Here is a 27948-nt window from a genome sequence, read left to right on the forward strand (position 1 = left end):
GTGCATTTGGTTGTCGGGTTTTCATAGTGACCAGGATATGCTGGAAAGGGTCCAGAGAAGATTCACAAAGGTTGTCAGTGTTCTTTGGAATGTGGAGTACAAGGACAGATTGAGAGAATGTAAGTTGCATAGCCTTGTGAATAGAGGGAATATGATTGAGACATATAAGCTAGTCAGGGATTGTTATTGGGTTAACACGGAAGAGATTTTTCATCGAATGGAAAAGGGGGAGGTAGAACAAGAGGCCATTGCTGGAAACCGTATAAGGAGATGTGAGCAGAGGAGTGTGGAGAACATTCTTTGCATGGAGAACGGTTGGTGAGTGGAATGCATTGCCTGAGTGTGTTGTGGGTGTAGTCACATTGAATCAGTTTAAAGTATGGTTTGATGCACATTGTATGCAATAGTGTGTAGCTTCCATGATGAGACTTTGACTCCATGGAGTTTAAATGTTAGTAATAATAATAATAATAATTCCCCTGCTATCATCAGCAGCATTACCTCCCTTCCCTTCTTGTCCTTTCTATCCTCACAAAAGATACTGTATACTTCCATTTCTGTTTTCATTAGGATATCATCTTCATTCAACCATGTTTCACTTATTCCAATGATTTTGGGGTGAATAGCCTCAGTTAGTGAAACCATTTCATCTTCCTTATTTCTGATACTTCAGGGTTTTGTAAACAAACACAGGAATTCATTTTTAGGTCTATAACCAGTCATATCCAAGCCACTTGTTGGTTGTGATTTCCCCACCACACCTTTTCTTATTCCCAAATGATGTCTCTTCATTCCAATCTATACCACCTTAATTAAAATCAGCCATACAACTTCTCAGTCTCATCTTCCCCACCCAAGTCGCCATATACTCCATCTCCATACACATATTTGCTGCTACTTTCAACATCCACTCTCCCTATGCATTGTCTCCCTGACAACTCGGGCTCCTCTCCCTTTCCCCCTGTTCCTCTTGCATTCCTGTTCTCTCTTTATCTTTCACACTACTACTGTGTCCACTACCAAGCCCTTCTATCTCTTCAATACCAGTCTGCTGATCTTTCACTATCTCTTATTTCTGATCACCATGTGGTGGTGTGATCATGAGATTCAAGTGTTTGGTTTTGGTCTTAGCATCATAGCATCTGATTGTAACTGAGATGTTGTTCTTCTTCTTGATTGATGAGAGCATCCATGTAGTCTTGACTTTGAAACTGAATAAACATGTAGAGTTATGTGAAACTATAAAGTTGGTTACTATAATAAGTTTAGAAATTAACTTGGGGCAGTTCTGTGGATGAAGAATTGAAAGTGAGAGATATCAGCAGGCATGAAGAAATATATATAAGTGGCAATGAAAAATTGCATTTCTCAAGTGAAAAAAAAAATTATGCAATTTGGTGTAAAGTGGATGGCTCATGTAATCAAACAGGAACATGGATGAAAAAGAGGTTCCATAAAAAGATAAAGTGAGAAGTGGAAAGCATTTGCATGATAAATGTAAGACTTAAGTCAGAAAAGTAACTAATATAGAAATGAAGGCAAAACCAGAATTACTATTATTATTACTATTATTACAGGCAACTCCAGGGAGTCATTAGACTCATCGAGGGAGGCCCCAAATCATATTCATCACAACTATTCAACATTCATACAGTATCTATCATACCTTGCCTTAAACTCATTCACTGTCACAGCATCCACCACAGACTCAGGGAGCGCATTCCACTCATTCACTACTCTAAAAGTAAAGAACCCAGCTCTAACACCTTTACCTACCACACTTTTGCCCAGTTTCCATGGATGTCCCCTAGTCCTCAAAAATATCTTCTGAATTAATTTTATAGAAACCCTTCAGTAATTTGAATGTCTCAATCATATCTCCCCTCCTCTGCCTATCAACCAATTTTTGCAACCCACAAATCCTCAACCTGTTCTGATAAGGTTCATTCCACAGACCTGCTATCATCTTGGTCACTTGCCTCTGGATCCTCTCCACCTCCTCCACATCAAGAAGAAACCTAGGTGCAGGCTTTCATTATATGGCCAGTAGGAGGAGAAATAATTAGTTGGACAAACATCTCCCCTTGGTTGGAAATGGGGGACAAGTGACTAATGCAGATGAACTAGTAGAGATATTTAATGATAACTTTATTGAGGTATTTGGGGTATTTCTGGCCTAGTTAGCCTAGTGGTTAGCGTATCTGCTCTCCAGCCAAACAGCTGCAGGTTCGAATCTGCCATGGGCATGGATGTTTGTGATTGTACATGAAACTACTAGTGGTGGTGGCGGGCAGTAGATGGCATTGGTGTTGATGATGCGATTTGCTTAGTTAGTGGATTTGAGTGGTGGAGATGGAAAGTTGTAGAGCTAGTGTCCTCCCTTGATGAGTCTTTGGACTCCCTGGAGGTGTCATTTAATAATAATAATAATTTCCTCTTGGAAAGGCAGATTTTTTTTCCTGGTTGAATAGATGAAGGTTTAGAAGTGCATGAGAAGAATGTGTTTCAAATGGTAAGCACTCTGGAAGTCAGTATGACTCTCAGGCTGGATGGGATGTTGCTACATGGTTTAAGAGAATATGCTAAGGAAGTGACAGCTCCATTGACCTGGCTGAAAGTCTAGGTAAGTCTAGAAAGTGCCCGAGGAGCAGGATGGTAGGATAGTGGCATTTCATAAGGATGATGGTAGAATGAAGGTTGCAAACTATAGACCACTTTGCATTTCTTCTGTAGTTAAGATTTGGAGAAATTAGTGAGAGATTGTATTCAAAATTTGGTAGATGAGGGTAATATTATCTGTGCAGATCAGCATGAGTTTGTTAAGTGGCACTCTGACTTCAGTAATATGCTCCTTTTTGAGGAAGAGGTGTATAGTGGTATTCTTTTTAGATTTTGCAAAGGCATTTGACAGAGTGTCACATGATAAATATGATATTTAAGTTGCAACACATGAGATTAGATATCAGATTAGTTAATTGATTTGGAAATTGGCTCTAATAGATATCAACGGATTGTGTACAGGAAGAGTAGTGTCAAGAAAAGAAAGGGTAAAAGGGGGAGTCCACAAGGCTCTGTACTGGGACATTTGCTATTTAATCTCTAATTCAATGATTTTTTCACTGAATTGCATCCACTTGTTTGCAGATGATATGAAGCTTGGAATGGTTAATTAGTAATTTTGCAAATGTCATCGCCCTTCAGAGTATTTGAATAATCTGGGTATATGGGCAGATAAATTAAGTGTTCAGTTTATTGCAAATAAACTTAATCTCTTTAAATTTGGAATCCACAGACAAGAAGCTTGAATGCTCTATTGGTGAATATACTAGATTAAGTGAAGGAGACAGGAATTCTTCAGGTGATAACGGATAAAAATCTTATTTAGGAAACATTGCAAAAATAGAGAGGATAATACAGAGGATTATTGCATTACGAAGAAATACCAGTAGAGATAAAAGAGTGGATATCATTGTATTAAGCTTGATCAGACCACATCTAAATTATTGGGGTCAAATCTGGTCACAGGGATAACCTTATGAGTACAGAGGCAGATAACATAAATGATATTAGGGCTATACAACATTCATTATGAGGATAGATGGCATGCAAACTTCAGTGTTTAGTGGATAAAAGACAAAGGGATGACATGATTGAGACATTTAAACTGTTAAGCAAGAAGCCATCCCTGGAAGTTGCAAAAGGTAGCAGTGAGAAAAAGAATGAGAATTGCTTTTTTTTTTTGCATGGAGGGTGGTTTTATCATAGAATACATTGCCTGATATGGCAGTGTGTAGATGATGAATGGATTTAAGGAATGGTATGATAAACTTTATATTGTCTAAGGTGAGTCTCCCACAATAAGCCTCGTGACTCTATGGTGGTCCTGAATACTACTACTACTACTGCTATGTTATGATTGAAACTATACAAGGAGGGTGTGAACAGAGGAATGAACAGAGAGTGATTGGTAAGTGGAATGCATTGACTGAGTATGTTGTGAATATAGACACATTGAATCAGTTTAAGTCACAGTTAGATGAGCATTGTATGCAATAGTGTGTACCTCCCATGATGAGTATCTGACTCCATAGAGGTTAGATGTTAATAATAATTTATTTCTTTTATTTAGACCATTGATTAAAACTTTTGTTAATGACACTTCTATTTAAAGTGAGTTAAAATTTCTCTGTTTTTACTTTTAATTCTAGACATGATTGCAGTTCCTGATTTTTCTGCTGGTGCAATGGAGAACTGGGGTCTTATAACTTTTCGAATGACAGAAATATTATTTGATCCTTTGGAATCTTCATTACAAAATAAAGAGAGCATTGCTAATACTATTGCACACGAGCTGGCACACCAAGTAAGTATTTGTAGAAGACTGATACTGTGAACTATGGATTTTATCCATTGTGCGCTCATGCTAATTCCTGTCGTTTTGTCTGTTCTGTCTCTCTCTCTCTCTCTCTCTCTCTCTCTCTCTCTCTCTCTCTCTCTCTCTCTCCCATGAAAATACTTCAGGCTCAAACTTAGCTTACTTGCTTGTTTGCTTACTTGTATATATATATACAGGGTGGTTCAAAATTCCATGTACAAACTTTGAGGGGAGGTAGAGAACATCAAAATCAACCATATTCACATAGGAAAGCATGACCGGAAAGTACTAACAGAGACACAAAGATACAGAAATAACACAAGGCAGTAAGTGGTGTAAAAAAAGGGGTAACTGAACAGTTCAATAGTAGTTGGATACATAATATGGTTTCACATCAGGTGCTCAAAGTTACGACCATTAACAGTGATGCATGCCTGACACCGACGGCGCAGTGATTGTCGTACATTTTAGAAAATACCTGGAGTTTCCCAGATATTAGCAGCGGAGATGGCAATTCTTGCCATGAGGTCCATGTCAGAGGCAACAGGCATTTCGTACACTATGGCTTTAAGTGTCCCCCACAGAAAGAAATCAATGCTCAATAAATCAGGTGAGTATGGGGGTCATGCGACGGGTCCACCACGCCCAAATCATTGAGTCCCAAAGGACCTTTCCAAATACTGACACACAGAAATGCCGAAATGGGCTGGAGCCCCGTCATGTTAGAACCACATCTGCCAATGCACAGTCATTGGAACATTGTTTAGTAAATCCGGCAGAACTTCTTTCAGAAAGGTCTGATACTTCTTGGAGTCCAGTCGGGGTGTAACAGATATGGGCAAACTAAATAGTCAGCAACTATACCTGCCCATACATTAATGGTGAAGTGTTGTTGTGCGGCATATGATCCTGCAGCGTGTGGGTTCTCGTGGGCCCACACAGGAGCGTTGTGATGATTGAAGACCCCCTCGCGGGTAAATGAACTTTCATCCGTGAACAAAACACAAGTTGGAAAATCCGGGTCTCTACAGCACTTTTCTGCAGAAAACCACTGCGCAAATTCCACATGTCGAGGATAATCTTCGGCCATCAGTAACTGGACCCATTGCAGAAGAAATGGATGTAAGGACTTAGAGTGCAAAACGTGCAATACACTGGATTGAAATACTCCTATAGCAGAGGCAACGGCACATGTGCTTGTTTCTGGATTATTGTCCATCGCATGCAACACCTCCTCTTCCATGGCAGGATTTTGTGTTGATCTTGGCTGCCCACTATCATGCCTGTGATCCCTGAATGATCCATAGTCACACAAATTCTGATGCAAATGTGCAAACATTTGGTGATGCGGTACATGTCTGTTTTGGTATCTTTCGTGATACATTCGTACAGTGACTCATCCATTACCGTCAGCTAACCTGTAAATGAGGTGCATGTCTGCCATCTCAGCATTCGTAAAGTGATGCATGTTCTTCGTACGCCATCAAAAGCTTGAATGAGGAAGCCCCAATTGCTCACCTGGAGCGTTGCCGAACAGCGCCACCTATCACTTTCGGGTGGTGTTTCCGGTCATTCTTTCCTATGTGAACATGGTTGACTTTGATGTTCTCTACCTCCCCTCAAAGTTTGTACGTGGAATTTTGAACCACCCTGTATATATATATATATCAAATTTTCTTAATAATTTGTTGCTCCTTGATCTCTCACCCACAACAATCAGCTTTTAAGTATTGGAAGAGTAGAGTTTAGAAGTTCTCCTTGTGGTGTCCTTCCTACCCATTGCACAATTATGCCCATAAATTACAGTGTAGAGCCAGCAAAGCAAATGAATCAAAAATGCTTGCATAGTCATGGAATATGAGTTTACTTGTATATTTCAAGTTATGTTAAAGATACCAAGCAATTTTAAACCTGGTTTTACTCCATTTTTTCCAAGTAAGCAAACAGACAAAATGTCAAGTTTGCACCTGCAATTTATGCAAGACTAGCTGATCCCACAGGTAGTGCAAGACCAAGGCAACTCGTGGTAAAGGTGGAGCAAGCTCTGATCACTAATCTTAATATTTACCCTTAATGCCAAAACACATCTCCAAGAAGGGGATGTATGATTTTTGTATTACAGGGAAGGGGCCACTACCCAGACCTGTTTCGACCTTTATTATTATTATTATTATTATTATTATTACGGGCAACTCCAGGGAGTCATTAGACTCATCGAGGGAGGCCCCAAATTATTGAGGTCTCATCAGTGGGAGCCAGGCTAGAAATACCAAGATTTAGTAATGCAGAGCTTGTAAGTATTTTACCAAAACAAGTTACCATAAGGTGTTTATAACCTTATTAAATAAAAATCTCAGGAGGAGATATAGATGTAGAAAGTATTTTTAACTTGGGAATAGTTATGTTAAAGATACCAAGCAATTTTAAACCTGGTTTTACTCCATTTTTTCCAAGTAAGCATATCATAACCTGCAGGCGCAAACTTGACATTTTGTCTGTTTGCTTACTTGGAAAAAATGGAGTAAAACCAGGTTTAAAATTGCTTGGTATCTTTAACATAACTATTCCCAAGTTAAAAATACTTTCTACATTGTATATTTCAAAGAAGAATTTTGTCACATTTAACTTTTACAGTCAGATCTCAGTTGTACATACTTGTACAAATGTAGGCACAAAATTCTGATTTCAGATTGCCAAAAGCTATACTTACTCTAGAACAACAGATTGGTCTTTATTTCAAATACCCATTGCTGCATCTGTAACATAAATTATCTAAGTTACACTTCTGGCTTCATATCATTCTAGGATAATCCGATAAAAATCTCTCTTTCATACTTAAAAATTAATATGAAAAAATAATTTTTATTGTTTTGCAATTTGAAATGAATGTACTTTATAGTAGTTTGAATAAAGTTATGTGCAACAATATGTTAATTATTGGATTAGTGTGGTCTACAAAATGTATGTTTAAATTAAAAATGTTAGTACTCTTTGCATCCATTTATATTATTTTTTGTTTTTACTACTTCAGTGCTATTTCAAGCCTGGACTTTTTATGTAAATTCCTGTCTCTACAGATGTACAATCTCTTGTGCATATGATTAGTACTTTGAATTAGCTGAGGGTTAGATAATCTGGAAAGTCTGTTCTAGAGTTTGAGTATTAGAGCAGTGGTTCCCAAACTTATTTGGCTTACCATTCCCTTTTCCTACAGAAAAAAAATTTATTTAGCATCCCCCCGGAAACTACGTTCCAACACCTGACCAACTCTACCTGATACATATAAAAGAAAATTGTATGAAAATCAGATCAACAGTTCTTGAGTTTTAAATGAACAAACAGATAGATACAGAAAAATTTGTTTCATTATGCATCTAGTAGAGATTTTTGAAGTTTGAAAATAAGACACCTTGGAACTAAAATATTAAAACTATTTATTGAAATCAACAAAAGAAACATAAATTGCACATAAACATAGGACAAGTTGGAGCTCAAAATTTAATAACACTATTAATATTAAGAAAACAAACATAAATTGCACATACATAAAAATTGCACATAAAATAGTAAATAACGATCAGTAATATTAAAAACAATCCTAACGAGAAGGATGAGCCTGGTGTGCTGCTACCAATTTATTGATATTTGGCTCTATATTTGTCAGTAGCATTCATAAATCACCATGATCAACTATTTTCCATCAGTTGCTTTTTTTAGTTAAAAGATTTGTGACCGCACTGAACCCACGTTACACTAAATATGATGATTGAAATGTAATTAAAAACTTTTTTACTACAGCTCATAATCCAGGATAAAGTATGGGCATCTGCTTTTGCAACCAGAACTGTTGGTACCCATTTTTGAATTTTAATTTCAATTCCTCATTTGTTGTTACTTCTATCAGTTCTTCTTGTAATTGTAAAGATTCTTGTGTATTTGTACTTGAAAACAAGTCCAAAACAGAAAAGAGTTTTATACCTGTTTTCAAGTGCAAAGTACGTTTTCAAGTTAAAGTACCCATTTTCCAGGTATTTTCATTTCACATATATCTTTAAATCGTTGGTTGAAATCACAATGGAGAGCCTCCAAGTGCTGACAATAGCTGAGTATGTCTTCATCACATTTTTCCACTGTTGATAGATTTGGAAACTGGCTGAATTCTCCTCGTCCTAAGTTTCATTTGTACAGCACAAGTTTGAGTCTACCTTGGGGCAGTAGATTTGTTTCATTAAATTTGTTAAACAAGTTTGTCAAATAAGCTATGTCACTTTTGAAATTAATTAAGTTGGCTCATAAAGAATCATCTCTGTGATTCTAAAAACTGTAGTACTGAGTCAAAGAGTTTATAAACTCGATTCAAACAGGCAATTTGATAGTCAACGAACTTCTGTATAGAGCAGAAAGTGATTCAATTCTTTAAAATTCAAAGTTGTCCAAACAATCTGTCATTCAATGAATGACTTTTGATTTTGTTTGACTGCTGTAATTACATAATGTAGTGACCTGTGTAGGCGATCACTCAGATATTTGGCAACTACATGTTGATGATGAATGATGTTGGTTCCCACTGACGAGACCTCAATAAAGGTTGAAACCGGTCTGGATAGTGGCCCTTCCCTTAATGCATAGCATTATGGAAGATACTGAAACAAGGAGTGATGAAAGCTTGGTCCACCTTTACCATGAGTTGCCTCAGTCCTGAAGATACTTCAGACACAAACTTTGTTTGCTTACACGTGGATAAAGGATTAAACTAAATTTATTATAGTCTAACGAAGTGGTAAAAAACTTCCAACATCTTTCTCTAAATCCAGAGTAATTTAATAATAAGGCGGTACACCTTTTGGCAACTCTTATAGGCAAATATGACTTCTCCATTGCTTCTGCCTTAGTATCACCACTTCTGGGTCTGGCTTCCACTGACGAGACCTCAATAATGGTCGAAACCGGTCTGGGTAGTGGCCCTTCCCTTAATGCATAGTATTATACATGTCTGCAAGGAGATGTGCTTTGCATTATGGGAGATACTGAGACAAGGAGTGATAAGAGCTTGATCCATCTTTACCACGAGTTGCTTCAGTCCTGAAGATACTTCAGGTGCAAATTTTGTTTGCTTACACTTGGATAAAGGATTAAACTAAATGTATTAAAGCCTTAGTGTTGTCTTCACAATTTTGGCTGGTGTCCCCTAAATTTCAGATCCTTATCCACTATCACCCCAGATCTCTTATTTCCTCCACCTCCGACAATATATCCTCATCAAGCAAAATTCTGTATCCCATCTTTGTTTCTCAAAATTTAAAACCTTACATTTTGCAACACTGAACTCACATCCCCATTCCCGTGCCCAATCACTCAATTTATTCAGATCTTCTTGTAAGGCCACATCTTCTCTGCTCTTCATGATTTGTCCCAACTTTGCATCATCTGCAAACAACTGAACATCTCCATCCAAATCTTCACCAATATCATTAATACGCAAGTTAAACAGTAATGGCCCTAAATCAGACCCCTGAGGCACACACTACTAGTGACTTTCCTTTTCCTGGATATCGCTCCCCTATACACAACTTGTTGATACCTATCAGATAGCCTGTCTCCAATCCAATGCACTAATCTAATATCCAACCTCATCTGCTCTAGTTTGACTATCAGCTTATCTTGCAGTAATCTGTCAAAAGCCTTTGTGAAATCTAATTATATTACTGTGTATCCTTCTCCTCTGTCCAAGGAAGCAGTCACCTTATTGTAATAAGTAGATTACTAAAACATGACCTCCCTTTAGCAAATCCATGCTGTCCATCAAAGATAATACCATTGTTGTCGACCCAATTCTCGATCCTAGTTTTCACAAGCTTCTCCAACAACTTGATCACAACATCTGACAGATAGGCCTATAGTTTGATGCTTGAGTTCGATCACCTCCTTTATGAAGTGGCACAATCTTGCCCTCCTTCCACTCCTTAGGAACTTGACCGAGTGCAAGACTCATATTAAAAAAATTTGTCAAGGCAGGTATCAACTCCCTGGCACATTCCTTCTGAATATGTAGTGATATATTATTTAGTCCCACAGCCTTATTAACATCTAAGTTTACTCAACTCCCCATACACCTCTTGCTCACTTACAGTCAGTCTCTCCTCCCCATCATCAACTGCTCCCAATCTCTCCATGAAGTGACATTCACAAGATTGAAAGACCTTAATGAACTGCACATTAAGTATCTCCACCACACCTTATGAAATAGCTGTCTTTATACCATTTTCTACAATCAATGTCATCCTTCCATGATCATTCTTTCTTTTGCTGGCTACATATCGAAAAATCTCCTTAGGATTCTTTTTGGCTTCATTAGCTAACTGCTGTTCATACCTCACTTTAGCTACCCTCACCAACCAAGTCAGCTGCCCTGCCTGGGCTATGGAATCATCATGGAATTGGTTATTCCAATTCTCGTATGCTGCCTCCATAATGCCTTTTTTCTCTGTATCACACACTTAATCTCTTTATTCATCCATTTCACACCTACCTTATTTAACCTTCTCACGCTTGGAATACATTTAGACATTGCATCTACTAGATAATTCTTGAAAATTCCTGAAGCTGCATTGATCTCTTTTCCAGCTAACTCCTCATTCCATGCTACACCTGCAAGCTGTCTTCTAAGGTCTTCACAATCATCCCCCCCCCTTGTAGTTCTACATATATCCTTTTCTCACAGAGGTCCTCACACTGCTGGCAACCACTCAGGTAATCACCTCATGGTCTCACCAATTGGTGGATTATTTGACACCTCATTTATGATTACATCCTCTGATGAGATGACCAAATCCAAGACCCTTAATCCTTGCGTGCCATCTGTTACATACTGTCTGAGGTAGTTATCCCTCAAAAACATAAGAAACTCATTTTCTTTACTTCCAGTTGCTATCTCATCATTCCAGTCTATATTGCCATAATTAAAATCGCCCATAATGATCACTCTTTTCTTATTTGCTTGGCTAATTTGATCATACCTTTCATTGTCACTACCATCCACATTACCTGGTCTATAACAACATCTAACCAAGTATTTCATTCCATTCACCTCTATCTCACACCATACTGCCTCAAAGCCACTGCCACTGTTTCTCTCTTGCATCTCTACTTTGTATGGACGTAACTCTTTCTTTATCATCAATAGCACTACTCCTCTCTTTTTACCCTTTCTATTCTCACGAAACACATCATACCCTTCCGTCTCTATTCCTATCAGGATGTCATCATCTTCCAACCATGTCTCACTTATTCCGACAATCTTTGGGTGAACAGACGCAATTAATGCAACCATTTCATCTGCCTTGTTTCTTATACTTCTAGCATTTGTATATAAAAACAAAAGCTCATTTCTGGATCTACAGCTAATTCCACTGATACCATGCATTCAATGTGATCTGTGATCTCTCTATGCTTGACTGGGGCCATTTCCTTTTCTGTTTATCCATTTTAGAACCCTCTTCAATTCCAACTGTTTCCTCTTGATTCCAGGTCATCCCATTCCTTTCCTGTCTACACATGCTCTCACATCCTCTTGGAGCATCCACCTTTCTCACGATGTGTACTCCTATCCACCCTGAGCCTCACCATTTCCCTGTTCCTCTTGCATACTCATGCCACTCCCTTCCTCATTCATAACCACCTCTTCAATCTCTTCTGTCTTATTCTCCTGCTCTTCCACATCACTTCCCACTTCATGTGATTCATTCTCTGTACTCACTTCTCTACCTTCCAGCACCAGTCTCTCCAAGTGGCTCACACCATAATATTTGAAAAAATATTTGAAAAACTTTTTGGCAAATAAGGCACATTGGTAATGTTTTGTTTGAAGGGACTGAATAAAGGCGTATTTCAAATATTTGATATTATATTGTCTACATTTCTTCTTGGATTCAGCCATGTAAAAAAAGAAAAGTTACATTTAAAAAAAAAATTAAGTTAAAAAAAAGTTGAAAAAAAAAGCCACATAAAAAAAAGTTAAAAAAAAAGCCACGTAAAAAAAAAGTTAAATTTACAAAATTGCTAGAATGCAATTTTTCACGTACCTAAACCAATTTATTTTTATAAGAAAAGGTATAAAAATACTCACGTGAAACCTGCTGTTTTATTGAAACAACAATAATTTGCGTTGTGTGTAATCCATGTAAGTAAGGTACCAAGTAGGTATTGAATATGCACTAAAACCTTTATGCACTACTAAGATTGCTAACTGCTTGTCACACAATTCAGAAACAATTTAAAACCAATTTCATATGCCTCACATATTTATAGCATTACAGTGAAAAAAAGTTATAACATGCACATGTTTCTGCCAATGCATACTGAACTTGTAAGATTCCCAAACTTGAAAGTGCATTCCCACCAACACTTTGCTTGTTAAGACCTGTCATCGGACTTCAATGCCAATTAGCTGTAACTTGCATTCTGTACATGTCCTTGGAAAAGAAAATTATGACCTTTACTTTTGTTATACAACAGTTATATCATAAAAATTTTTGATGATAAATTTTTTCAGCACCTAATTTTTGTCCTTTATGTTTTCTTCACTCACTTCAATTCAATGCCCCCTTTTGCTCACTACTGCTCCTCCCAATCATTCCAGCACCCCCAAGGGGTGCGGTACCACCCACTTTGGGAACCACTGGTCTAGAGTAAAGGTATCATTCAGAGCAACCAAAATGCTTTCCTTTTTCTCACTAGAAAAAGTGTTCTTTACTTCCCCTCACCTTTGGTAATAGCTTCGAAAAAAAAAAACGGATTTCCCTTCCTGGGCTAACTTTCAACTCTCTCCTTTCCAAACACAAATGCTAGTATCCTTTTACGCTCATGGTACTCCTTTTCAGGGAAATAAGAAGCATTACCATTTTATTTATTAGTTTTGAGAAGGATGAAATTTGATATCATATTGAAAAGAAAAGTGTATATTTAAAGCTAATCGAAATTGAGTGGCTTTTGGATGAACTTTAGACTAATGTATGCAAATATTATTAGAGAAAAACTTAAAGAATTTTAAAACAAGAACCATATTTTGGAGACTCACTGATTCAGCCAGTTGAATTTGTGGCGAACATGTTTGCAGTGATTAAAAAAAAAAGTTCAGTTCTTATCACTTAGCTGAGTGAATATATTTAAAAACATCTAAGAAAAAAATGTGTAAAGGTAGCTGATCAATTTTCTTACTAAAGTCATGGGATAACTAGTAATAATATTGCAGATAATGGATAATATTGAAGAAGATGGATTTGCCATCAGGTGCCTAGAGAAATATTGGAATGAGACATATTGCCGAAAGTCAGGGAAACTAGATCATTTTTGAAAGAACATTAGATGCTTATGTAAGTTCAGCTAGGATATGCAGATGTAATAATGATGCAAATGTCAGTGAGCATGGTTACAAATCTGCTGAGGATAGACTATGCTTTGGGTTCAGGAATTTTGATTATGTATGGGGAGGAGAAAGTTCCGAACTGGCTAAGCAGACTACAGATTTAAGTATAAGAAAAAGCAAGGAGGTAACTTGTTATGTCTATACACAAATGCAAGTAGTATTAAAAACAGAGTAGTTGAGTTTGGTGAATACGATGTGGCCTAGAATTATTGACATTAGTGAAACTCTGTTCTCGGAGTCAGATGTAGTAATGGGAATCAAGTGTGAAGGGTATAGCATTTTTAGGAATGACAGAATTCCTAAATATGCTATACCCTTTGCACTTGATGACTTGAGTCCAGTTAGAATAGAAACTCATGAAAGATACAATGGTAATGGTACTCCATATGGCAGTGAGCTTGAGTCTATTTGGTGTGATGTGGAGGCTAAAAAAAATGAAACATATGGTGGGTGTTGCTATAGACCTGCTGGTTCATTTGCTGGGGTTGAAGAAATGCATCACGAAATTACCCTGATGAGTACTAAAGGAATAATTGTTATGGATGACTTACATTATCTGAATATTGATTAGGTAGCAGAGTAAACTCATGACAAGAATGAAGGAGAATTTATTGAGCTGTTGTGAGATAACCTTCTCAAGCAGTGTATGAAAGAAGCAACTCAAGGACAAAGAATGCTAGATTTGATCATAGCATCAGAAGGTGTCTCAATTAAGGATGTGACTGTTTTGCTGCCAATTGGTGACAGTGATCATGCTATACTAACTTGGGAAGTAGCCTGTATGGTTGTTCCAATCAGGACAAGTTACATGCTGAACTACAAATCTGGAAAATATGACAAACTCATGAGATTACTATCTTTGGTTCCATGGTATCAGTTTTTGAATGGGAAGGATATTAGTAGTGCATGAGAAGACCCGGTAAGCTGAAATAATGTGGTATCTAAATGTGTCCATAGAGTTTGAAGAACAAATAGGATGGGAGTGAAATAGATGTCCTATCTTATTAAGTAAGAGGTCCATAAGAAGAAGAGATAGCATATGGATACTACTCATATAACATGACCGTAGGTTAGTACAAATGTAACATAGAACAAGGACTGGTAATGAGTCATTTGAGACTGTTGTATCACTTGATTACAATCAAATAGAATAATAAAGGAGAAAAAATATGTTTATCACATTCTTTTTTTTTTTTAATTTTCTTTTTTTGGCTATAACAGCTACATGTATTGTGCTTTTTATTTTATTTATTTATTTTTTAACTTTTGCTTTACTGCAGAGAACCTCAAAGGTTTTATCTACCATTGTAGTACAAGAGTAGTGAAGATGTTGTGGCCTTGCAAGAAGACTTGAATAAATTGAGTGATTGGGCAAGCAAATGGGGATGTGAGTTCAATGTTGCAAAATGTAAGGTTTTAAAATTTGGAAAACAAAGATGGGATGCAGAATTTATGCTTGGTGAGAATATATTGTTGGAAGTAGAGGAAATAAGAGATCTGGGAGTGATAGTGGATAAGGATCTAAAATTTAGGGGACACATCGCCAAAATTGTGAAGACAACACAAAGACTTCTGGGAATGATGAGGAGGACACTGACGTGTAGAAGTAGGGAGATTCTTGTTCCATTGTATAAGGGTTTGATTAGGCCACACATGGACTATTGTGCCCAGATTTGGTCACCTGGTTTTCAGAAGGATGAAGAGATGTTGGAAAGGGTCCAAAGGCGACTGACTAAGGTAGTTTCTGACCTCTGGAATGTCGAGTATGAGGAAAGATTGAAAAGATGTAATTTGCAGAGTCTAGTGGAGAGAAGGAAGAGGGGAGATATGATAGAAACCTACAAGTTGGTAAGGGGTTGTTATAGGATCAATGGTGGAGAAGTTCTACAGAGAATAGTGGGAGATCAGGGGAGAACCAGAGATCATGCCTGGAAACTGTATAAAGAGGGTGTGAGTAGGAGAGTGAAAGGCAGGTTTTTTTCGTGCAGAGTTGTGAATGATTGGAATGCCTTGCCTGAGAGTGTGGTGTCTGCAAGGAGTTTGAATGTGTTTAAGACCCGGTATGATGAGATGTGTGTGAGATAAAAGGACCTCCTAGATGAGTCTTTGACTCCATGAGGTCTTGTTTAATAATAATAATAATAATAATAATTTTATCTCTGTTGTTGCTTATGGTGAAATTGAGACAAGTTGCTTGTAGCAGCTTCAGTTGCATTTAACAATTCCAAGCTTTTCATCAAGTGTGCTGTATTTACCAAGACAGCAACCATAGCATAGCATCAAAAGTAATGTGTTATAGTAAGAATTAAATAATTGTATACATATTATTGCCTTAGTCTTAATCTGTTTCATGTTTAATCTTGAGGCAGTCTCAAATATTGCTTGTAACTGGCATTCCATAAATGGGTGACATATTCACTCATACAGATATATATATATATATATATATATATATATATATATAGAAAGTATTTTACCTTGGGTATAATAAATGTTAAAGATGCCAAGCTATTTTAAACTTGATTTTACTCCATTTCCCAAGTAAGCAAATAGACAAATAAGTCAAGTTTGCACCTGCACGTATTGCAAGTCTAGCTGACCCTCAAAGTAGTGCAAGTCAAGGTAACTCATGGTAAAGATATATAGAATAAAATATACAAAATAACTAGAGACTATTGCCTTGTCCTCCTGATCCAATCACTCTTGGAAAACAGATGCTTTTACCGGGACCTTGGGGGTAGGAAGAGCCGCTGGCACCACCAAAAAAAATGGCCTCACCCAGGGAAGTGTGTTATCACCAAATCTCCACCAAAAACATCCCCCATGGATGCCGCACAAACTACATTCCAGGTCTTTCCAGTGACATACAAGCCCAGTATGCTGATTACTTACAACTTTACAACACCAACCCCTTCTCAGAAGAGGCTATCCAAGCAGGAGAAAAATTATGCTCCAAGATGGCAGAGGAAAGGCGTTCCTCATGGAAAAAAGAAATAGAAGCCATTGATATGACCCATAGTAGCAGAAAGGCATGGAACTTCATCAACAGAATTGGGAAGGATTTCACTAAGCCATATGAGCATCCGCAGGTAACAGCTAATCAAATTGCTCACCAGCTGCTGCTGAATGGAAAATTCACTAAAAAACACACAAAAAAAAATATACTTAGAATCCCAAGTGAGGAACAAAATATGATTAACTCAGATTTCATCATCACTGAACTCAATGCTGCCATACCTATTAAAACCTAGAAAATCTGCAGGCCTTGATGATGTCTGTAATGAACAGATTAAACATTTTGGAAGCAGGACTAAAGAGTGGTTATTAAACCTATACAACACTTGCCTCAGAACCCTAAGGATACCAACTATCTGGAGGCATGCCAAAGTGGTGGATTTTCAGAAACCAGGGAAACCCCCCAACCGAAGCAGAAAATTACAGACCTATATCACTACTTAGCAACCTCTTTAAACTCTATGAACGATTAATTTTGAATAGGCTACAACCCCTAATCAAACCCCATCTTATTGCTGAGTAGGCTGGCTTTAGACCAGGCAAATCCTGCACATCACAAATTCTCAACCTCACTCAATATATAGAAAATGGTTATGAGCAAAAACTAGTCACAGGAGTAGTCTTTGTAGACCTAACTGCAGCATATGATACCATAAACCATCTCACACTCAGAAATAAAATATACAGAATAACTAGAGACTATCGCCTTGTCCTTCTGATCCAATCACTCTTGGAAAACAGATGCTTTTACGTGGACCTTGGATAGGAAGAGCCACTGGCACCACCAAAAAAATGGCCTCCCCCAGGGAAGTGTGTTATCACCATTACTTTTCAATGTCTATGTCAATGATCTCCCTATCTTTCCAGGAACTAGAAATTTTATCTATGCTGATGACCTTGCCATCAGCATAGATATAGATATAGATCAGCATAGAGTAGATTGCTACTCAATCAAAAAATTTCAAGTCCATTGAAACTACTCTGTCACTTACCTTAAATAGTCTAACCACATACTATACCAGCAATCAACTAAAACCAAACCTGTAGAAAACCCAGACTGGCCTTTTCCACCTTAACAATAAGGAAGCCAACAGGAAGCTACAGATTTCTTGGGAATGCTCTACTTTGGAACATTCCTGGAACCCATTCTACTTCAGTGTGACTCTCGATCGCACCCTCTCATATAAAAAACACATAGAAAAAACAAAGGCAAAAGTAAATGCAAGAAATAACATACTAAGAAAGCTCACTTCCTCCTAATGGGGTGCAGACCCTAGCACACTGAGATCTTCTGCCTTGGCCCTTTTGCTATTCTTCTGCTGAATATGCCTGTCCAGTATGGTCCAGATCCTGCCATGCTGAAAAACTTGAACCAGCATTGAATGAAAGCTGCCGCTTAATTACAGGATGCCTGAAACCAACACCACTAAAAGACCTGTATACTTTGGCTGGTATTGCATCTCCTTTCAATTCGAAGATCTGCATTATCAGCTAATGAAAGAAGCAGACAAATGAACGATGAATGCCACCCACTGTTCGGCCAGACCTCAGTGCCCCCAAAGACTAAGATCCTGACATAGCTTCCTGACAACTGTTGAACTACCTAAAAACCTCCTAGAGACAAGACTTCAACAATGGCTTGCACTCTATCCCGAGAATAATACTGGTATTCCAACAGCCAAACATCTTCCACGTGGTGCCCACTTGGACTGGTATACTTGGAAAAGCCTAAACAGACTCCGGACGAGAGGACGCTGCAAACAAAACCTCATTAAATGGGGCGACCTCACTGGCTGAGACAATTGTGAGTGTGGGACAACCCAGTCCATGGAACACCTTCTTTCTTGTCCCTTTCTTCCATTGCCTTGTGCTAAAGAGGACCTTATATCCTGCACAGAAAGAGCAGTTGATTGTGCAAGATACTGGAGGAACATCTGACCATGTTTATTGTATATAAGTTATGTATAGTTTCCATTTTTTTCATATTTAATTATTATTCCCTGTATAATTCTCATCTACCAAATCTCAGCTAATCTCATTGTAATGTATCCTAATTTGTTGTAAATCATGTTGTACCACTTACTTACTACTGTACTACTTGTGTTTGGATATGAAATAAATAATGGTAAAGATAGAATAAGCTCTGATCACTATTTGTAATATTTACCCTTAATGCACAGCCCATCTCCTTGAGGAGATGTATAATGCTATGTATTAAAAGCATGGGGCCACTACCCAGACCGGTTTCAACCTTTATTGAGGTCTCATCAGTGGGAGCCAGGCTAGAAATACTAATATTTGTAGATTTAGGGACTCAAAAACACACGTGTTGAACAGATTATTTTATTAATTACAAATAAAATAAAACTTGACGTTTCAACCTCTATATCGAGGTCATCATCGAAAGAATACAACTGTATACAGAACCAAGCTACATGCTCATGCTTTCTATATCAGTAAACTAAATCTACGTAGTTAATAAATCTTTTTTCTAGCCTGACCTCTAGTGATAGAAAGGAAAAACAAAAATAAATAAAGAAAGAAATAAAATTAAAAAAAAAAAAAAAATATATATATATATATTATAAATAGATAAATGCAACTACAATAAACTGTTAGAGTCCTATGTATTAATATTCTGGATAGTTACAAAATGATTTCTTTCAGTTGCTATTGAATGATTTAAACACTTCAATAGGTCACCAGGTTGTCTTCTTGTAGTGAGAATTTTTCTAATGCTAGTTTAGGATGTTATACAGGTTGTAGATGGGTCCTCCACATTCTTGAAATGGTGAGGCCATCATTTTTGTTGAGATTTGGGTTGTGTTTGAGCATTTCACAAGACTCTTTAAATTTTCTCTCAAACCAGGTTTTGGTGCGGTGTAGGGACTTGGTATTTTTTCAGTCAATTCTATGGTATGTTTGGAGTGCATGGTCAGAAAGGCCTGTTTTACCAAAGTGGAGGTATTTAATGTGTCGTTTGTGTTCGTCTTGTCTGATTGGGATAGTTCGCCCTGTTTCCCCTATGTATGGTATGTTACATGTGCAGTGTATTTTGTATACCCATGGGTGTGCTAGGTGTGGAAGAGGATCTTTAGAGGAACTGAGTAGGTGTCTTAGCTTATTTGGGGGTTTAAAGGTGGTTTTAATGTTGTATTTGCGAAGTGTTCTGTCTATTTTTTCAGAAATGCCTCTAACATAAGGAATGGCAATGGCATTCTTGAAATGTTTTTTGTTCTTACTGGTATCTTTATGGAGGATCTTGTGAATAGTTTTTTTATTGTATCCATTTTTGATAAATGTTTGGTTGATGATTTTGTATTCTTGGTTTAGAGCCTGTTCATTCGAACAAATAGTTAAGACTCTGTGTTTCAACACGTGTGTTTTTGAGTCCCTAAATCTACAAATATGAGTGCTGATTACCGTGTAACCCTAAAAGAAAGAATCATCATAATCCATGAAGATGTGACCCACAAGCAGTGCAGCCTCTACGGTAAGCTGAAGATACGTATTTCTTTATTAACGAATCGACTAGCCTTTTTGAAAAGATGTAGAGACAGCAACATAATTCCTAACTGCATTAAACTAAAGAAGTTTAAATCAACCAAAGTGCTCTGTATTTATGCCCGTTTGGTAAAAGCCTTGTTACAAGAACAAATCCACGAGGCATGTAAAAATCTAGCATCCACCCAAAACAAAGTTCTACAACTTAAATTTGAATTATCTGACTACGTTATTCCAGAAATTTGGGAGATTCTAGATAGAATCACTGACGACTCGGCCAAGCACTCACTACTGAAAAATAAAGAAAAACTAATAATGAAATTTCAAGCCCTACAACAACAGAAAAGCACAAGATCATCATGATGCCATTACGAAAGGAACAGCCACCCACAAACCGACTTCATAAGGAGCAACCAATCGCCCACAAGCAATGTTAGGAGCCACCAACCACCATCGGATCAATGCTCAGTTATCAACCTATCAAACCACATTCTCACCGAAGGTGAACTCTCACTGCTAAAGAAAGGTTTGAACTACGCCATTGCTCCGAGGTCAGTAAACAAGCTTGATATCGTATATCATATCGAGAGAGGTTTACGATCCCCCCCCACCATTCTGGCTGATAAAATACGAATGGAAACATCGTGTATACTAAATTCTAACAAAAAACTAAACACCAACATAAACAAAACCGAAAATCTAGCCCTTAAATCCTTAAAAAATAACCAGGATATTATAATAACGAAAGCCGATAAAGGCAATTCCACCGTCCTGTTAGACCGTATGACATACATTGAAAAAATGAACCAGTTAATATCGGACCATAACACCTACCAAAAGGTTAACTACAACCCCACAAAACGTAACAAAAAGAAAACAACTGAATTAATCAAATCCGTCCACACATGGCCCGAAGAAACGACAAAAATTAATACCTCAGTATGCCCGTGCGCCCAGAATTTATGGCCTGCCAAAAATACACAAACCTGGCACACCACTTCACCCGATTGTTGAAGGAATTGACAGCCCAAATTATCTCTTAGCAAAAAAATTAGCTGCCACACTCAAGGAATTGGTAGGTCATTCCCCTTCCTACATAAAAAATACACAACATTTCATCAGTAAAATCAAAAACATTACACTCATCGACCAAGATTTATTAGTCAGCTTTGACATAACTTCCCTTTTCACCAATGTCCCAATCAATGACACGATCTTGCTACTACAGAACATATTTCCACATGACATCACGGCCCTTTTTGCCCACGTACTCCGCTCCGGATATTTCATATGGCAAAACAATTTTTACTTTCAAAAAGAAGGTACAGCCATGGGCTCACCACTTTCTTCCCCAATAGCTAACTTTTATATGGAAGACTTTGAGCAACGTGCTCTAGAGACAGCATGTCTAAAGCCCAAAATTTGGCTCAGATACGTCGACGATATTTTCGCCATTTGGCCCCACGGCCGCGAAGCTCTAAATACATTCCTTAGCCACCTAAACAAACAACACAAACGTATCCAATTCACCATTGAAATGGAAAAAAACGACTCTCTCCTTTCCTAGACACACTTGTCACACGTCTTCCCTCTGGCTGTCTCTCCTTCTCAGTTTACCGCAAACCTACACACACAGGCCAATACATACACAAAAATTCTTACCACCACCCAACACAAAAATTAGGTGTCATAAGCACCCTTAAACACAGAGCCTTAACTATTTGTTCAAATGAACAGGCTCTAAACCAAGAATACAAAATCATCAACCAAACATTTATCAAAAATGGATACAATAAAAAAACTATTCACAAAATCCTCCATAAAGATACCAGTAAGAACAAAAAACATTTCAAGAATGCCATTGCCATTCCTTATGTTAGAGGCATTTCTGAAAAAATAGACAGAACACTTCGCAAATACAACATTAAAACCACCTTTAAACCCCCAAATAAGCTAAGACACCTACTCAGTTCCTCTAAAGATCCTCTTCCACACCTAGCACACCCATGGGTATACAAAATACACTGCACATGTAACATACCATACATAGGGGAAACAGGGCGAACTATCCCAATCAGACAAGACGAACACAAACGACACATTAAATACCTCCACTTCGGTAAAACAGGCCTTTCTGACCATGCACTCCAAACATACCATAGAATTGACTGAAAAAATACCAAGTCCCTACACCGCACCAAAACCTGGTTTGAGAGAAAATTTAAAGAGTCTTGTGAAATGCTCAAACACAACCCAAATCTCAACAAAAATGATGGCCTCACCATTTCAAGAATGTGGAGGACCCATCTACAACCTGTATAACATCCTAAACTAGCATTAGAAAAATTCTCACTACAAGAAGACAACCTGGTGACCTATTGAAGTGTTTAAATCATTCAATAGCAACTGAAAGAAATCATTTTGTAACTATCCAGAATATTAATACATAGGACTCTAACAGTTTATTGTAGTTGCATTTATCTATTTATAATATGTATATATGTATATATATATATATATATATGTATATTATTTATTTATTTTTTTTTTTTCCCTTTCTATCACTAGAGGTCAGGCTAGAAAAAAGATTTATTAACTACGTAGATTTAGTTTACTGATATAGAAAGCATGAGCATGTAGCTTAGTTCTGTATACAGTTGTATTCTTCCGATGATGACCTCGATATAGAGGTCGAAACGTCAAGTTTTATTTTATTTGTAATTAATAAAATAATCTGTTCAACACGTGTGTTTTTGAGTCCCTAAATCTACAAATATGAGTGCTGATCACCGTGTAACCCTAAAAGATAGAAATACTAAGATTTTAGTGATACAGAGCTTATAAGTATTTTACCAGAGCAAGTTACCATAAGGTGTTTTAACCTTATTAAATAAAAATCTCAGGATGAGATATAAATGTAGAAAGTATTTTACTTTGGGTATAATAAATGTTAAAGATGCCAAGCAATTTTAAACTTGGTTTTACTCCATTTCCCAAGTAATAGCATTATACATCATAGCATTATATGCTATGATGTATAATGCACAGTCCATCTCCTCAATGATGTATAATGCTTAATGCACAGCCCATCTCCTCAAGGAGATGGGCTGTGCATTAAGCGTAAATATTAAGAATAGTGATCAGAGCTTATTATATCTTTACCATGAGTTGCCTTAACTTGCACTACTTTGAGTGTCAGCTAGACTTGCAATACGTGCAAGCGCAAACTTGACTTATTTGTCTGTTTGCTTACTTGGGAAATGGATTAAAACCAATATGAAAAGCCAAAACGGCTATATTTTCTGGCAAGGTTGATCAGTTAAGGGGATAAAAATCCCTTATTGTTTTTCAGCCAGTAAGCGAAACTAAGATTGAAAACTACGATCTGAATGTTTGGACATGCTGACGAACTGTCAGCGTATCCAAGCATAAGTGACCACTTGGTAGTGCCACGCCACGGCAACTCGTTGCAAAGGTGGAGCAAGATCCCTCACTGTTCTTGATATTTTCTCATAATGTAAAAACACACAGCTCTTAGGAGATGTAGTACTGTTTTACATTATGAGGAGAGGTCACTACCCAGACCGGTTTCAACCTTTTTTGAGGTTTCATCAGTGAGTAGCTAGACCTAGAATATCAGAGTTCAAGTGAAAAGAACTTACATACTTTTGCTATACGATTGCCAGAAAAGTGTGTCACTATATTATATTATAACATAGTATAACTAATATGAAAAGCCAAAATGGCTATTTTTTCTGGCGAGGTTGATCAGTTAAGGGGATAAAAATCCCTTATTGTTTTTTCAGCCAGTAAGCGAAACTAAGATCGAAAGCTCCTTTGCAATGAGTTGCCTTGGTGTTTTGATTCCAGAATGTCTTCCAATTTCATGATCCTGCTGAAGGTTGTTTAGAAAGGGGGGGGGGGGGGGAAGGAGGAAGGGAGCGTGGGGGTGTGTTTTGATGTGGGTTATGTATTAATAATATATATATAAATATATATATATATATATATTATTGTGTTTAGGGGTGCATTTTGTGGGGGGGAGAGAAGGGGAAGGGTTTACTTATGTGGAAACTGGGGCAGGGGAGAGGGTTAACGGGGTGCAGACCGTTTCGGTCGACTGACCATCATCGGAACTTTTTCGGAATTTTGGAATGTCTTCAACTCCATGTTCATAATCACTGTTAGATCTCTGTCCTCTTATGCTTCTTGCAATAAATTCTTATTAATATAATAGATCTCTATAGTGCAGTCTCTTCAGTCAAAAAGTTTAAGCATACACTTGATAACACTGATATGGCATCCATTACCACTTCTCCATTGTACCACTCAATTCAGATTCTGCAGGGACTCCACATCATAATCTTTACCAAGCAGTTGAACGTCTCCTTTCAATCTCTAGTATCATTAAAGTTGTGTGGGTACACAAGGGGCTATCATATTAATTTTGTGGGATGTAAAGGTTTTTAATTCTGAAAAAAAAAAAGGATGGAATGCAGTGTATACAACTTAAGGAAGTGTAGTGGATAAGGGAATCAGGCAGTGTATGAACTGCTTGTGCACAGATTTAGTCACTAGTTTTTGAGGAGATAAAGACAATTTAGAAAGGGTCTAGAGAAGAGATCCAGCATTACCTCAGATGGTGTATCTCTAGAATGTTTGGTATGAAGACAGATTAAGGAAATGCCCGTCATTTGCAGAGTGTGATGAAAAGCAGGAGGAGGAGGTAACATGGTTATATATATACATACATACAGTACATTCTGGTTAATTGTGGCATCAGTTAATCGGGGAAGCCATTTATTTAGGACAAATATTGAAGTACGGAAACAAATCAAGAATATAACCCAAAGTTGCTTTGCTTATTTGGGCCACCTTGCCACTTTATTGGGACAGTTGCTGTAGATGCCGCACATGTGTAGTGAGTTATGGTGTACGTGTAGCGAGTTGCATAGAGAGTGTTGCTATCAGTCAGCGCCAGGATACAAAGTAGAGAAGATGTGCATATTTTGAGTGTAATGATTCTACTTACAGTGACTGCTAGGTAGTGAACTTTTGATTAAAATTAATACACACACTTGTATTAAAAAATTAATACAAGTGTGTGCAGTGGCACACCCAGGGAGGGGGCCAAGGGGGCCCCCCCAAAAAAAAGGAAAAGGAAAAAACACTAGAAAATTTTCCAAAAATCTTTTCCTAATTAAAATTATTATTTTTTATTTATATTGTGTCGTGTCTTCTATTTCTATACTACTTATGAATTAGTGGTCACATAAGGCGGGAATACCGTATAGCTCTCGGGTATTGCTCCGTCGGCCCGAGCGTTACTTCATGTGCCTGAGCCAGACCAAAGGAAATCATGAGTATCATGTATTGGTGATCACTGCAGATGCTCAGTCATAGGTTTTATGCAATGCATAGTGTGTATTCTCAAATCGTATACTTAACTCGGCTCCCCCTCCCCAAGATTGAGTGCGCCACTGGGTGTGTGTATTAATTTTTTAGTGAAATGTGTAACAAACAGTGTAGCAATTAATTTTTTTTTTTATAGGTCCCTGTCAAGATGCAAAGGAGTGATCTAATGTTAGCAGATAAAATTGCCTTCCTTGACAAAATTAAAAACAAACCATCTAACACCAATCATCGTCAGCTGGCAGAAATAATCGGCCAAAATCTACAATCTCACATTTGTTAGGCCAGCAGGACAGATTGTGAGAAGAATGGGCATAGTGCGATGGACAACAAGAAAAATCCCATAAATGGAAGCAAGAAGGCAAGGATCTAGATGCTGAGGAGGCTCTCAATCAATGGTTCTCTGTTGTAACTGGATGAGGCATGGTGTTAGTGGTCAAATGTTAAAAACTAAATCGGAAGAGTTAGCTAGAAAGCTGTGCCATGTGAGCTTTAAAGCTACAGATGGTTGGTTATCATGATGAAAAATCATACATGAAATAAAATTTAAGAAGGCACTCAGTGAGAAGGACAGTGCTGATAATACGAGCGTTGAACAGTGGAAATCAACTAAACTACCCGAATTGCTGCAGAAGTTTAGTCCTGATGAAATCTGATAAAACAGACCTGCTGATGAAGCAGGTCTGTTTTATCATCCCAAACCAGATGGTTCCCTGAGCTATAAACCTGCAGCACCGTCAGGTTTCATAAAAAGCAGTGGATCGCATTACCGTGCTGTGCTGCTTTAACATGTCAGGAAGTGACAAATGGAAGTTGTTGATTATTGGAAAAAAGCGCCCAGCCTCGATGATTTAAAGGGCTTAGAATGGACAGTTTTCCAGTTCTGTATTATGTCAACAAGAATGCATGGATAACTTCTGGTAATTTTCAGGAATGGCTAATGAGTTGGAATGCAGAATTGCAGCGAAATTCAAAAAAATTCAAAAAAAAAATTCTTCTGCTTCTGGACAACTGTGCAGCATACCCCCAACTTGAATGTCTTTCTGCTAACACCATGTCCTTGTACAGCCACTGGACATGGAAAGCATAAAATATTTGAAGACATTGTATTGCGGAATGTTGGTACACTGCATCCTTGAAACAATTAAAGAAAATCTACTGGTGTCATCTTCAATGGCCAAAGAAATCAGTGCAGAGGGTTATCATTTTACAGGTGGTACAATTTGTTGCAGATGGTTGGTGAGAAATGAGCAGCAAAACAATTAAAAACTTCTTTGCTCATTGTGGTTTTAAGAATTCTGAGCAGGAAATGCTAGATATGACTGACAATGAAAATAAAATCATTTTGGAACTGCAACACTTTAGAAACTACAAAGAGTTTTTATGCATTGATAATAATCTTCAATATTGCAATGAAAATGAAGATTGTGAGGATGCGATTGTTGAACAAATTGCAACAAAAAACCTAAAGACTCTGGAAAACAAGGAAAGTAATGAGGATGATTGACTAACTAGGAAGCCAGGAAATTTATTGCTCATTTACGACACTACTTTATGCTAGAAGGCAATGAAGGCAATCCTTTATCTGAATTAGATACCTGTGCTGATTTTGTTCAGTTGCAGTCTAGAAAGGGAACACGTCAGGGTATACAATCAATAAATTTCTCCAAAATAATTGTTAGGAGAAAATATGCTTCTTTGATAGATACCTACATATAATTAACTTTTTAGGGATACTGACACATATGTGTACTTAGTTTTTTAAATAAAAACATAGTTAACAAAGGTATACTGAAATTTTGTCTACTTTTACACATTTTTAACTTTTTGTGATATATTAGCTTTTTCCATAAAAGTTCACATAATTGCTATATATATATATATATATATATATATATATATATATATATATATATATATATATATATATATATATGAAACGTACTATTAACTCGGGGTTGGGATATGTTCATTTTTTAAATTAACTGACTTAAACCCGAGAATTATAACACAATGACATTTATTTGAAAAAAACGCAACATGTTTCGTCAAAAATGACTTCTTCAGGCGATAAGAACATAGAAAGACAATAAAAGACACTTAAATTAACATTGACACACTCTAAAGCTATACAACTATAAAGCCATAATATTCGACTGTAAATTACAGTTATGAGCTTGAACTACAGTCCGAGTTCAAGTTATGGCTTTATAGTTGT

General features: G+C 37.3%; 1 protein-coding gene across 1 annotated transcript in view; it reads left to right on the forward strand.

Annotated features, from left to right (window-relative positions):
* LOC150096378 (glutamyl aminopeptidase-like) overlaps window positions 1-27948 on the forward strand; it is a 365847-nt gene that overhangs the window by 64535 nt on the left and 273364 nt on the right. Inside the window, exon 5 of the mRNA XM_090409047.1 lies at window positions 4209-4363. Within this exon, the coding sequence (XP_090265173.1) occupies window positions 4209-4363 (155 nt within the window). The remainder of the gene's footprint in view (window positions 1-4208; window positions 4364-27948) is intronic.

Source organism: Typopeltis vanoorti, chromosome 19 (genome assembly GCF_054136105.1).
Source record: "Typopeltis vanoorti isolate ZY-2024b chromosome 19, IOZ_Tvanoo_1.0, whole genome shotgun sequence".
NCBI lineage: Eukaryota > Metazoa > Arthropoda > Arachnida > Uropygi > Thelyphonidae > Typopeltis > Typopeltis vanoorti.